General features: G+C 30.7%; 1 protein-coding gene across 1 annotated transcript in view; it reads left to right on the forward strand.

The window, feature by feature from the left end:
- LOC134698047 (uncharacterized) overlaps positions 1-15,704 on the forward strand; it is a 44,898-nt gene that overhangs the window by 10,750 nt on the left and 18,444 nt on the right. The window contains exons 2-4 of the mRNA XM_063560335.1: positions 5,218-5,241; positions 5,552-5,581; positions 10,709-11,130. Coding sequence (XP_063416405.1) covers positions 5,218-5,241; positions 5,552-5,581; positions 10,709-11,130 — 476 coding nt within the window. The remainder of the gene's footprint in view (positions 1-5,217; positions 5,242-5,551; positions 5,582-10,708; positions 11,131-15,704) is intronic.

Here is a 15,704-nt window from a genome sequence, read left to right on the forward strand (position 1 = left end):
ATATCTAGCTAGGGGTTAACTTGAAGTTCACATGAATACCGGTTAGAATGATGATGACGTTTTCACTTGCAAGTGAATCAGTCAAAAACTATGTTTAATCGCTTATTTCAACAAAATTAAAGGAAATTGATTGCTAAAAGCATATTATTATTTCATTATTCCAATTTGATTAATGATTGATCTAAAAAAAATCATACTTTATTTTTTTATATATATCGTAGCTAGTGCCCCTTTAAATAGTAAATAGTTGAAATAAACAAAACTTCCTTTCAATGTTATCATTTCCCTCCTTAAGTAGCAAACGACGAGTATAGCACGCTTAGCAGCTTGTTGTAAAATTGCTTGAAAATGTCGCTATGCGAATAAATTCCTGGATTACCATCTTCAATTTATTTTTTTACTGGCTGTAAACCTTTCTGGAATATGCTAATTATCCAAATATAGATACAGCTAGATCATAGAAAGTCAAGGGAAAATTTCCAAAGGAATCGATAGATATGCAGCAAAGATTTGCACTTTTGAAATTAAGTTACCAAGCATATTCAAACGGACCTTATATCGATGTAAAGAAGACCACAAATACATGTACAAAAATCGAGACGACCTTTTATCAAAATTGTATAAAAAATAGTAGACTTTATAAAAATATTAATCTTTAATTTCTTAACCTGCACAAACAGACTTTTAAATTTTTATATTCACAAAAAGACAATTTCTCTCCTAAATGTACATGTGACAAGAGCAGACCAGTGTGCTCGATGACTTATAGGTATGAAAAAATAAGTACACTTTTTCAGGGATTCAAATAATCTCAAAAGGAGCAAGATCGTGTGTGTCAACAGGGTAAGAGTCTCCTGCTTTGTATGCATTACCTGTCATGGGTAATCAAACTCAGCCAAAATGTCATTATCGGTATTGTGAATTTGTGACTCAATCAGTTAAATTACAGACCAGACAACTATACTGGTTTAACGTGTAATTACCGACGAGGGCGTTTTAATATTTTTATCCTTGGGTTCGTACCATTTTTTTGGCATTTGAAGAGCAATGCAAAATTTCAAAAGTCAAACAGTTTACGCTATACTACCAAATTTCAAAACAAATACTACATAAAATGAATTCCAACACCTAAAAACCTAACCCGAACTTGGTAAATTAAAACTGTTTAAAACCCTTTCAGTCTGATACTTGTTAAAACCAAATGTATGGAACTATAGGCTGAAATCTAAATGTATGGAGCCTAATTTGTATGATACAAATTTGAACAATGTAAACTTTCATATGACACCTCATTGATATGTTTGTCTAAACTGTCGGAACAACAGGGTAGCACCGAGGCATGGTATATCAGCAAACCCTCACTACAATAGTGAGAGATGTGAAACGCAAAACCTTGGCACCAGCTCCGTGTGGACAATTTGTACCGAACTAACTGTCTCAGCCTTTCTCAAACACTTAACTTTGTTTGACTAATCCTTCTGCTTGCTTTATAACTATTTCCTTTCCAACCTTTTTGATCTGCTTCTTTCAATGTCTTCGGTACAAATGACAATTGTAACTGAGTAGCTACCGACAATTTATAATAGAAACGTGGACCTCAAAGAGAGTACCCTAGCAACAACTGTACAGGTAAGGCATCTTATAGCAACTAATGATAAAGGGCATATTTTCGATGCCGTTTTCAACGTAAGAAGATCAAATGCCATTGGGTAAATTCCGAGAGAAATCGGAGAATACATAACTGTAGAATTATAATAAAATTCATAAACTGTAATATCATAACATTGGTATCTAAAGATCTAAGACCGTGAATACATGTTGCTAGTAGTTTGACTAGCACAAATTGAATGTATTATAATTCATAAAATGTTTGCTGTACAAGGAAAAATAATAAACAGTCATGACTATATTATTCTAAGGTCATATGCAGTACTGTAGTATTTAAAAACTCATATTAACAGTTTGATTACAATAAATCGAAACTACAGAAAGGTTCAAATCATATATTCTCAGATTTATAAATTAACTAATTTTTCTCTTATCATATCGAAAGATATATAAGCATGCATACCAATAAAGTGACAGAATTGTATACCATGCAATGCATTCACATTTATACATCACAAAGAAAGTAGAACCTAACAACTTATATGAAAAAAAATAAAAAAATTCAGCAGTTGCATTGTAAAAAAGGTACAGATTGGAACTTCAGCGAGAATTACAATGTTCTTATATTCTGTCTAATATAAAGTCTCAGACATGGCCACAGATGTCCAACAGCCAGGGCTTGTACGATTTCTATTGGACTTTTTACTTCAGGCAAATACAATCAATACAAATTTTCCCAAAAATTATTGTCTTGGCTACGTCTCCAAAAGTTAATTGTGAAGACTGTCGTTAAAGTTTCATCTTTATCTCTCTCTCTCAGTTGCAGTTTCATCTATGATCAATGAAGTACAACCTTTTATTAAAAATTTCATACTTAAACGTTTTCAGAAATAATATACTGTATAAGATAACAGATTCAAATAATAATATATGAAATAGTAATAAATAAACAAGTTGATTCATTAAAAAAAAATGCAATACATCAATACGATTGGTTGTTTGGATTGAGAGAGCTGAGAAATATTATGTAAAGATGTAGAAAACTGACATGGATTTTCAATGAATGTTACTGTTTTATATATGTCAGGCATAAATCTTGTAAAAGAACTCTATTTCGAAAGATAACATTGCAACATGCAAACTAGAAGGAAACAACCATATGTTTCATTTTGATGTGTTATTTTGAAAAATAAAGTGAAATTGTTAATGTGAATAATTATTTTGCGGAGAAGTTGAATGACATTAAATTAATTATTTTTCTAGGCTGATTTAAGCCTATCCAACAACTGCCTTAGTCTTGAGCTTTATCCAAGACAGGTTCCGCACTTTAGCGCTCAAAACCACAGCTAAAACCCTGATAGCTAACCCTTTCGAAAATCCAATAAAAGATCACGAAGGAGTGATTGTTACATGATTGTCTGTACAGTAAAAAAATAAAAAAAAGTCTGTTTAGAGATTGTCTGTAGGTTGAATATACATGATATAGATCTACAATTTAAGAAAAAAATTATTTGTTACTTAATTGTCCTTTTTTTCGTCATATGCCCCAGGCCTCAGTCAACTGGACTCTCTTAATTCGCTTATTAATACAGATGGTATCGTATCGCCTGAAGCCAAAAATTTAGCATCACATAGGAATCACTTCTGTCTTTTTAAATGCCGTATTTTGTTATCCTGCAAATCATTAAAAAGGAATTGAGAAATTAGAAAAACAGTTGCACTTATTTGTCTTTAGAAAATGAAGTTTTGGACCGGCTGTTTGAACATTTAATCTGAATTAAATCAGGAGGGTTTCACACATAAAAGAGAAAAATAATGTAATGTACTTTCCTATTTATAATTTTACTTTTTTAAGTATTTATTTTTACACAACTCACACATTTTTCTGAAAAATTAACAAAAGGATCTCTAATTGTATTTAATATTTATCAATAGATTATATGTATCTTCATGTTATAATTACTAATAGACAATTGATTATGTATTCATGCAGACCACATACCCGGGTAGTCATTAATAAACATATGCGCCAAACATTCAGGTGTGTATCAAACCTCAAACAGTTTTAATTTCATTGACCATTAGGTTCAAAGAATATCAATCAGTTTTTTTAAAACCGTTATCATATCTCCAGAATCATTTTATGGACTGGAATGCATATGCGATACTCAACTGTTTAGAAATACATAGTTTCAGCATTTTCGACACTCAACAGATACATTTAAATTTTGTCTAAATTTCAAGGGTTATATAATTGGATTGTGTTATTATAGGGACAACTTATCAGACTCTCCAGTGTTGGGAAATATCATATTCAGTTGTAGAATTAATAAGCATTATACAATTGATATGTATTAGTATATTTATTTATAGGCCCTCCAGTTATACAATTAATATGTATTGGTATGTTTATTCATAGTTCCTCCAGTTGTAGAATCGATATGCATTGGTATTTTTATTTATAGGCCCTCCAGTTGTAGAATCGATATGCATTGGTATTTTTATTTATAGGCCCTCCATACCAGTTGTAGAATCGATATGCATTGGTATTTTTATTTATAGGCCCTGCAGTTGTAGAATCGATATGCATTGGTATTTTTATTTATAGGCCCTCCAGTTGTAGAATCGATATGCATTGGTATTTTTATTTATAGGCCCTCCAGTTGTAGAATCGATATGCATTGGTATTTTTATTTATAGGCCCTCCATACCAGTTGTAGAATCGATATGCATTGGTATTTTTATTTATAGGCCCTGCAGTTGTAGAATCGATATGCATTGGTATTTTTATTTATAGGCCCTCCAGTTGTAGAATCGATATGCATTGGTATTTTTATTTATAGGCCCTCCAGTTGTAGAATCGATATGCATTGGTATTTTTATTTATAGGCCCTCCAGTTGTAGAATCGATATGCATTGGTATTTTTATTTATAGGCCCTCCATGTGTAGAATCGATATGCATTGGTATTTTTATTTATAGGCCCTCCAGTTGTAGAATCGATATGCATTGGTATTTTTATTTATAGGCCCTCCAGTTGTAGAATCGATATACATTGTCATGTTTATTTATAGGCCGTCCAGTTGTAGAATCGATATGCAGTGGTATGTTTATTTATACACGCCCTCCCGTTTTACAATTGATTTGCGTTGGTATAATAAAATTGAGAATGGAAATGGGGAATGTGACAAAGAGACAACAACCCGACCATAGAAAAAAAAACAACAGCAGAAGGTCACTAACAGGTATTCAATGTAGCGAGAAATTCACGCACCCGGAGGCGTCCTTCAACTGGCCCCTAAACAAATATATGCTAGTTCAGTGATAATGAACGCCATGCTAATTTTCAAATTGTACACAAGAAACAAAAATTAAAATAATACAAGACTAACAAAGGCCAGAGGCTCCTGACTTGGGACAGGCGCAAAAATGCGGCGGGTTATATATAAACATGTTTGTGAGATCTCAACCCTCCCCCTATACCTCTAGCCAATGTAGAAAAGTAAACGCATAACAATACGCACATTAAAATTCAGTACTAGCAGTTAACTGACAAGCCAGCTCCAGACTTCAATTAAACTAACTGAAAGATTATGATGTTTATTTTTAGGCCCTCCAGAATTGATTTGCGTTGGTATGTTTATTTATATGCCCTCCCGTTTTACAATTGATTTGCATTGGTATGTTTATTTTTAGGGCCTCCGGTTTTAGAATTGATATGCGTTGGTATGTTTATTTATAGGTCCTACAGTGGTAGAATTAATATGCAGTGGTATGTTGATTTATAGGCCCTCTTGTTGTAGAATTGATCTGCATTGCTATGTTTATTTATAGCTATAGATATATATATATGTCGTCCAGTTGTACATTTGATATGCATTTGTATGTTTTTTTATTGGTCCTCCAGGTGTAGAATTAATATGTATTAGTATGTTTATTTATAGGGCCTCCAGTTGTAGAATTGTTATACATTGGTATGTTTATTTATAGGCCCTCCAGTTGTAGAATCGATATGCATTGGTATTTTTATTTATAGGCCCTCCATACCAGTTGTAGAATCGATATGCATTGGTATTTTTATTTATAGGCCCTGCAGTTGTAGAATCGATATGCATTGGTATTTTTATTTATAGGCCCTCCAGTTGTAGAATTGATATACATTGTCATGTTTATTTATAGGCCCTCCAGTTGTAGAATTGTTAGTATTAGTATGTTTATTTAAAGGCCCTCCAGTTGTACAATTGATATAGATTGGTATGTTTATTTATAGGCCCTCCAGTTGTAGAAATAATATGCAGTGGTATGTTTGTTTATATGTGTACCAGTTTTACAATTGATATGTATTGGTATGTTTATTCATAGTTCCTCCAGTTGTGGAATTAATATGCAGTGGTGATTTTATTTATAGGTCCTCCAGTTGTAGAATTGATATGCATTGGTATGTTTATTTATAGGCCGTCCCGTTGTAGAATTGATATGCATTGGTACAGTTCAACCTGGGACATCCTCTTAATTATGTCCAACCTTTTGTATGGTCAACATATAATGGTGACCATTAATTTGGGTATTCAATCTTGAGATATTGACCATTTATTTGGGTCATAAAACATAGGTTGATATTTTATCTAATTATGTTACCTGTTGAAATCAATCAGGATTGAAGTTTTTAGCATGTATGTTTCATTTAAATTTACCTGTATAGGTAATTCTGATTTCTTTTAAAACTGACATTTCACCTTTTTATTTTAATGTAGAATAAAATGTTGTTTGTTGATTTTTCTGTCTTTAAAGGAGTAGGTCTGGTAAGGACAGATTTTGGCCTCAATTTACAAGTTCATCTTACGAAAGATTTTGGACACTTTTAAACACTTAAGTGTGTCTATTTTAATTGATTCGATTAGTTTATGTGATAGATTTTTACTGATTTAGTCATGAAAAACGCTCCGATTCTAGCTGAAATATGAAAAATCTATCAAATATGCCAAAAAAAACGTTACTTTTCAGATGATTTTTGTCAAAAATGAAAGTGGCCGCATCCGTGTTCATCCTCAGCCTTTATATATATTATGTATTATCATCAAAGACAACTTACATTTCAATATTATGAATGAACACGAATGCGGCCACTTGCATTTAAGATTTCAGTAATTAAGCATGACCTAATGATGCTAGTACCTGATATATGTGTATTTTATTGTCAAAACAGCCCACATTCATGTAGCAGAAACATTCTACTTTCCAATAAACAGCTTAAAGATTACATTTTCACAATTTTGTAAAACTGCTATATTTTGGGGCCAAAAAGGGGTCTTACTGAACCTACTCCTTTATCTATTTTTATTTTTATTTTCTAAAGTTATAATTAAAAAAAAAATGTTTTTATTCATATTTGTATGTTTTTTTATTTTTTTTTGTTTCTTATTCCTTTAAATTCTTATTGGTAAGAATCTTGAGAAGAAATGACAAAAAATCAAAGATAAGTTATTGACTAGCATTTGAAAACAAAAAAGAGAATCCTTTAAATAAGTATTTTTCTAAGTAATAAAAAAGTTATTGTACATGATGTACATTGTATTCAATAGTTCTTTTATATTATAAAATGAATTATTATTAAGTATACCTTATAATCATGCAAATGATGTGTTTAAAGGAACCATGAAGCAAGTAATTTAACTAACATGTTTCTTAACAAAATAAAATGATCAAAATCAATCCTTTTACAATAAATTTTGATAACAAAGTTTTACAATTTATTATTATTCAAGAAAACTACAAATATCATTATATAGTTTAAGAAAAAAATGTTTTTATTTATCTTTATTTTAACAGGAGTTGTGCATCAAGAATCACTAAAGAGACTAATTTTCCAATTACCCACCTAGTTATCATACAATTTTGAGAAATACTTATTAAAAATGCTAATCATAATGAAAAATATGTTCCTATCTCTCAGAACAAAGTGAATCTTATGAAAAGAAATAATTTAAAGAAAAATTATCTTGCTTTTTGAAACAATTGTAAACTTATCAAATATGATTTCTTCAGTTTTGCTAATTTCTTTCAGTTAACAGCCAAGATTTGTCTCCAGAATAAAAAGTACACTTCTATAGATTATGACATTTTTGTGGTCTATTAATTAAATCATTTTTTGTCCTGTGTATAATATTGTCAAAACTGCTGGACTGGCATGATACATATTCTTGGTATACATTTGCCAAGAATATTTTTTCAAAATATGAGAAAGATATTTGAAAATAGATCTAGAATAAAAAAGAATTAGTGGTCATAATCTAGAAACAGAAAATATTGGATACTATAAAATTCATAGAAAGGAGAGAATATATAAACTGTGCCACTTTCTGGGCGATGGAGAATTTTTCCTTCTTGATTGTAAAATTAACAAAACAATTTAGAGATAATCTATTTGAAAAATGTTTACCTTCTCATAATAATGTCTCTTATCCAAGAACAAAAAGTAAGAAATGCTTAAGTTCTATAACACAGAACATGTTAATAATATTGGCTCCTTTATAAAATAGTCATTAGAACTGAGGGCAGAAACCTAATATTTTTTTCCCATGCGTTTTGTTTTCTTATAGAATTGTTATTTCTTTGAATTATAATGTTTGTTCTTGGTGGTTATTTTTTGTCACAAACTAATTATAGTATGTTTATATGACAATAAAAGTATTATCAAATCTTGCTGTAATAAATATATTTTGAATATATTTATTCAATAGAGAAATAATAAATTGCCTAAATTTTATTTTAAGTCCTAAAGATAATCTTAAACATTTGTTAAACAATGTGAAATGATGACCAGTCTCTCAAATATCTCGAAGTATAAACAATTTGGATTTTAGAAAATTAATTTGAGAAACACCTTTTCAATAGAAAAAGGCAGGCATTGCGAAAGTTGTCATCATATTAGAAGATGATATTCGTTAATCCTTCACTTGACAAAAAATACATGTATAAAAAAAACTTAAATTGATAGAATATTTAAAAGGTATAACATCAAACCAAACAGTCCTGAGACAATTTAAAAAAAAATGTTATTAAGCTATATGTTTAACTAGTTTTATTATTTCATTTTATTTTTGAAATTGCTTGTCATAATCACAGTAATTAAATTGACAAACTTATATATTTAACCTGAGACACTTGACCTGTAAGTTATATAATTTAACACTTCAATGCAGTCATGATTTCCCTTTATCCTTGACTAGTTTTTATTCATACATTGTGTATTAATTAAGCCACAGGGGTATAATGATGGACATATAGGGCCATTGTGGTGGACATAGTTTTAAGGCCACCATTAATTAGATAATGTCACAGGTAGTACTGTATATTTATTTATAGGCCCTCTAGTTGTAGAATTGATATGCATTAGTATGCTAATTTATATGCCCTCCCGTTGTAGAACTGATATGTTTTAGTATATATATTTATAGGCCCTCCAGTTGTAGAATTGATATGCAGTGGTCAGACTTGGGGTAATTGTAATTGTAATCGTTAATCAGCTGTAATTGATTACAATTTTTCAAGTAATCAATGTAATCATTAATCAGCCAAAAATCTGATTACATGTAATTTAATTTAATCAATTACTTTTTAAAATGCCCTGTAATCATGATTACTTTATGATTACATTCTTATTACAATGGAAAAAAATCTTGAACTGTGTTTATAGTCAATAAATGATCCTTTTTGTTATTCTTATTTAATAAATATTTAACAAGTTAAGATAGTTTACTTTATAGTCAATAAATGATCCTTTTTGTTATTCTTATTTAATAAATATTTAACAAGTTAAGATAGTTTACTTTATAAAGCATGTTAATTGATTTGTATACTTTAGTAAATTATAAACTGTTACAGTATTGAAAAGTAATCAGTAGCCTAAGAAGAAACATATATAATTCAATTTTATGTCTCTTGCCATAGTAAAAGATATTGTTCATATATTCACAATTTTAAGATGTAAATATATATATTTCGTAAAAACCTGTCATATTTAAGTTATATTTTACTTTTCTTTAACCCTGCAGTATAATCTTTTGTTAATATTGTGATTTTTGTCAACTCTGAATTGATAGGTAGGAAACCAATTAAGGTTTGTTTTTATTGCAATTTCCAATTGAGTATAGCTGTAGGACAATATAGATATATGATAAAAGATTAATCAGACATGTGAAAATGTATCTAATAAGCACAAACTAAATTAAAAGTTGACCAAATATCTTGTTTAAAATAAGTAAATTTTTGGTATGTACTTGGACTGGACATGTAAAATGCATTGATTTATAGTACATGTATTTTGTTTACAATCTGTTTAAACAATTCTATTAAAATTTTACATAGTTTTTATCGGGTAACTATATTTCATCCATATTTTAACTTCCACAAACTGCACCTTGAAATACATATATAGTTTGGAAGAGGTCAGAAGACAACTCTTTATAAAGCCATATTCAATTGAAGTCAAAATAATTCAGAGATCAATGATGATAAAGTGTAACACAATGTTCATGTAGGTATGATATATATATGTTTGTATGTTTGTGTATAACAAATTTGTATTGTCTTGGTATCAATTCTGTAATTTTGGATTTTAAACCAATAAAAATTACTTACTTACTTACTTACTTACTTGTATGTATGTAGTGAACTTTTGTGGTTTCTTAAATAAATGAAGTTTGAAATTATCATTTTAAAATATATAAAACAAAATCATTTCTAAAAAGTGCTATAGTAATATTTAACATGTTTAACGTTAATTCATTCCCATCATTTAAAATGTTCTTTTTTTTTTTAGTTCCTTGTAATCAGATGGAATCACGATTACTTTGCCAATGTAATCATTAATTTAATCAGAGACTTTCAGAAATGATGTAATCATTAATTTAATTCAATCGTTCAAATGACAAAGTAATTGTAATTTAATCAATTACATTGAAAGTAATTGGACCCATCTCTGGCAGTGGTATTTTTATTTATAGGCCCTATATATTGTTGTCGAATTGATATACATTGTCATGTTTATTTATAGGTCATCCAGTTGTTGAATTGATATGCAGTGGTATGTTTATTTGTAGGTCCTCCAGATGATTTAGATGACAGTAAAAAGAGATGGTTAGTTGTGGGTATTTGCCTTCATACAATCATATCTCCAGTACTGAGGACCTATGTTGAGCATGTTGTTACAAAACTTTGTTATTCCTTGACGAGATTGCACAAAATTAATCAGCAAACATTTAGATCTTATTTAAGGAGATATTCTTCTTCCAACACGAAACTCAATTATGAAGCAATTAACAATAACAAAAGTGTGCATGGACTGAATAAAGTTAGATATGATTACCGAGTCAAGAGTCCTGTGGATTTATCCCGATTGTTCCTTCAAACAAACATGGCACACTTCACAGCTTTTGATGGATCATGTGATTCATCTGCTTTACTTGGTATAATTGTTAACATTGACAGATTTTTACCAGTTGTACAGTTTGATGCTAAAAGGGTAAATATTAAAATCAATTTAAACTCCATTTTATATTAACAAAAAATGGAAAACAATTGCTGTTTGACTAGCTATTATATAATTTTATACGTCTGTTTACGTGACGTATTGTGGTATACCATTGTCCGTCTGTTCATCCGTCCGTCGTAAAACACTTTGGACAATTACTTTTCATTAAACTTTTTAATTGTTTATATCTATCGAAATATGCTCCCTTATGTTTTATTTATACGACCGCAAAATATTTGCGTTCGTATAATGCTATCATGTCGTTGTCGTCTGAAGATACATTTGGTTTCCGGACAAAAACTTTAGTTTAAGTGAATGGATCTCTTTGAAATTTTATAAGAAGGTTCAATACCACAAAAGGAAGGTTGGGATTGATTTTGGGGATTATGGTATCAACAGTTTAAGAATAAGGGACAAAAAACCAAGCATTTTCCTAGTTTCCGGACAATAAATTGTGTGTAAGTGTATGGATCTCTCTGAAATTGTACCACAATGTTCCATATCATATGGGAAAGGCTGGGATTGAGTTTGGCCCATTCAATCATTGGGGATTTTTTTTCATAATTTTTTTTTTTTTTTTTCCAAAATTTTTCAATTTATATTGATTATTTCTGATTTATATAGAAAAGCAGCAAATACTTATATGGCAGGAGATACACACTAAACAGGGTGTGTAAATTATTATATATAACAGATTAAGTACGTATTGTGCAACAGCACTGTATTGCGCAATAGCACAGTATTGCCGAATAGCAAGAAATCTTTAATTGAAAATAAATACAAATCTGTTAATCAATTTCATTTGGGATTAATTTAAAGTCTATAATGTTTGGAGGTTTTAACCCTACATTATTATTTTGGATATTGGGCCCCATTTTTATATTGGTCTACATTGAGGTCCAAATGGTCCAAAATTATACTTTGTTTGATTTCACCAAAAACTGAATTATTGCGGCTCTATGATATGCTAAATCTTTATGTGCATTAAGATTTTTGTCGAGCCTGCGACTTTTGTTGTGGCGGCGTTAACCAATTTTTTTTTAAAGCTTAATGTTTCAGAAGGTAGAAGACCTGGATGCTCCATACTTTGTATCTAGTTGCCTAATGATATGAAGTTTCCGTCTGTCATATGTCCATTGTCCTTGACCTCATTTTCATGGTTTAGTGACTACTTGAAAAAAAAAGTTAAGATTTTTTGTAAGGTTCATTTCTCTCTTATTTTGAGTAATAGATAACTATATTTGGTATGGGCGTACCTTACAAGGTCCTCATGCCTGTCAGACAGTTTTTACATGACCTCGACCTCATTTCATGGATCAGTGAACATGGTTAAGTTTTATAGGTCAAGTCCATATCTGAGATACTATAAGCAATAGGTCTACTATATTTGATGTATGGAAATATTTTACGATGTTCATGTCAAACTGGCAGGTTTTATTTGACCTTGACCTCATGTTCACGGTTCATTGCTCAATGTTAAGTTTTTGTGATTTAGTCTGTTTATCTAATACTGTATTCAGTACTGAGGTCAACTATATTTGGTGTATGGAAATATTTTACGATGTACAACTTCATTTTCACGGTTCATTGCTCATTGTTAGGTTTTTGTGTTTTGGTCTGTTTTTCTAATACTGTATGCAGTAGGTCAACTATATTTGGTATATGGAAATATTTACGATATACAAGTCAGTCTGGCATGTTTTATTTGACCTTGACCTCATTTTCACGGTTAATTGCTAAATGTTAAGTTTTGGTCTGGTTTTGTCGAGCCTGTGACTTTCGTGGTAGAAAGATCGACATATTGATAGTGATCCGGCGGTGGCTGCGGCGTTAACTAACTTCTTAAAAACTTTATATTTTAGAAGCTAGAAGACCTGGATGCTTCATACTTTGTATAAAGATGCCTTATGTTCCGAAGTTTCCGTCTGTCTTATGTCCATTGTCCTTGACCTTATTTTCATGGTTCAGTGACTACTTGAAAAAAAAGTCAACATTTTTTGCAATGTTAATTTCTTTCTTATTATGAGTAATAGGATAACTATAATTAGTATGTGCGTATCTTGCAAGGTCCTCATGCCCTTCAGACAACTTTAATTTGACCTCGACCTCATTTCATGGATCAGTGAACAAGGTTAAGTTTTCGTGGTCAAGTCCATATATCAGATACTATAAGCAGTAGGTCTACTATATTTGATATATGCAATGATTGTAAGGTGTACATGTCCAACTGGTAGGTGTCATCTGACCTCGACCCCATTTTCATGGTCCAGTGGTAAAAGTTTATTTTTCGAGTTTTGATCTTTTTTTCTAATACTATATGCAATAGGTAAACTATATTTGGTGTATGGTAATATTTTATGATGTACATGTCAGTCTCGCAAGTTTTATTTGACCTGGACCTCATTTTCAGGGTTCATTTCTCAGTGTCAAGTTTTTGTGTTTTGGTCTGTTTTTCTTCAACTATAAGCAATTGCATGGCAAAAGAGCAACTATATTTGTTTTCAAGGCTAAGTTTGTTTCTTAGATACAATAAGCAATATGTCAACAGTAATTAATGCATACATTGATTGTAAGGTGTACATGTCTGTCTGGCATGGTTCATCCGAAATTGGCCTCATTTTCATGGTTCATTTGTCAATTTTAAGTTTTCTTGGTTAATAGATAAAGGAAGATATGGTGTGAGTGCCAATGAGACAATTCTCCATCCAAATAACTATTTAAAAAGTAAGCCATTATAGGTTAAAGTACGGCCTTCAACACGGAGCCTTGGCTCACACCGAACAACAAGCTATAAAGGGCCCCAAAATTACTAGTATAAAACCATTCAAACGGGAAAACCAACGGTCTAATCTATAAGACTGTTTCTTAGAAACTATAAGCAATAGGTCAACTAAGTATGGTTTAATGAATGATTGTAAGGTGTACATGTATTTCTTGTTTGGTTTATCTGATCTTGACTTCATTTTTGTAGATCTTGAAGTTAATGTCTTCCTTATAGTAAAGCTTTATATTTAGGACTATAAACATAAATCAATGGTTAGTAAAGAAGGCGAGACATTTCAGCATGATCACTCTTGTTTTAAAACTGCATGCAGTAGGTCAACTATATTTGGTGTATGGACATATTTAATGATGTAAATGTCAGTCTGGCAGGTTTTATTTGACCTTGACCTCATTTTCATGGTTCATTGCTTATGTTATTAATTTTTGTTTTGATCTGTTTTTCTTAAACTCTAAGCAATATGTCAACTATAATTGGTGTATGGAATGATTGTTAGGTGTATATGTCTGTCTGGCAGGTATCATCTGACCTTCACCTCATTTTTATGGTTGATTGTTCAATGTTCAGTTTTCCATGTAAACTTTTTTTTTAGATACCTTATGCAAAAGGTCAACTATATTTGATGCATGGAATGATTTTAAGTTGTACACGTCTGTCTGGCAGGGTTCAAATGACCTTGGCTTCATTTTTCATGGTTCATTGGTCAGTATAGAATTTCCATGGTGTGGTATGTTTCTTTTATACTATAAGCAATAGGTCATCCATATTCTGTGTATGGAGGGATTGTATTAAAGGTGTACTTGTATTTCCGGCTTGGTTTATCTGACCTTGACCTCATTTTCTTGGATCATTAATGTTAATGTGATACTTGTTGTAAAACTTTATATGAAGGACTATCAACATAATCAATCATAAAATCAATGGTCAGTATAGTAGGCGAAACATTTCAGCGTATGTACTCTTTTGGGCCCTGTTTTCAAATTAGTCCATATTAAGGTTTGAAAGGTCCAAAAGTAAACATTTAAAAAGTCAGAATGTGAATATATATGTTCAAACTCTTTTAGGTGATTTTTAGTAGCAAAAAACAAAAAAAATATGTCAATTGGACATGCTTTGATACTATATATGCCCTTGAATTTTTACTAGATAACATTTTTGTTTGCTTTGGGGATTCCGTATATCGTCAGGTTATCGGAATTCCAATGGGGACTAACTGTGCACCACTTATTGCGGACCTGTTTTTGTATTGCTATGAGTTACAATTTTTGACAAAAATATTCAAAGACCCATCGAAACAACATCTGATAAACAAATTTAATAATACTTTTAGATATTTGGATGATATTTTGGCTCTTAATAATGACGACTTCAGTATGTTTACTAAAGAAATTTATCCTGTTGAACTTACTTTAAATAAAGCTAATACTAACAATGACCACTGCCCTTTCCTCGATCTTGATATCTATATTACTAACGGAAAGCTGAATACTAAAATTTATGATAGAAGAGATGATTATTCATTTCCTATCGTTAATTATCCTTTTTTAAATGATGACGTTCCCTTGTCACCATCTTACGGTGTTTATATATCTCAACTTGTACGATTTGCTCGTGTATGTAACAATGTTTTAGATTTTAACGAGAGAAATTTATGTATTACTGAAAAAATTATTACACCAGGGTTTTCGATATCACAAACTAGTCAAAACATTTACTAAATTTTATCATCGGCATAAGGACATCATTCGTAAATATAGCTCAACATGCAGACTTCCTAAACGTT

This window comes from Mytilus trossulus, chromosome 14 (genome assembly GCF_036588685.1).
Source record: "Mytilus trossulus isolate FHL-02 chromosome 14, PNRI_Mtr1.1.1.hap1, whole genome shotgun sequence".
In the NCBI taxonomy this organism is placed as follows: domain Eukaryota; kingdom Metazoa; phylum Mollusca; class Bivalvia; order Mytilida; family Mytilidae; genus Mytilus; species Mytilus trossulus.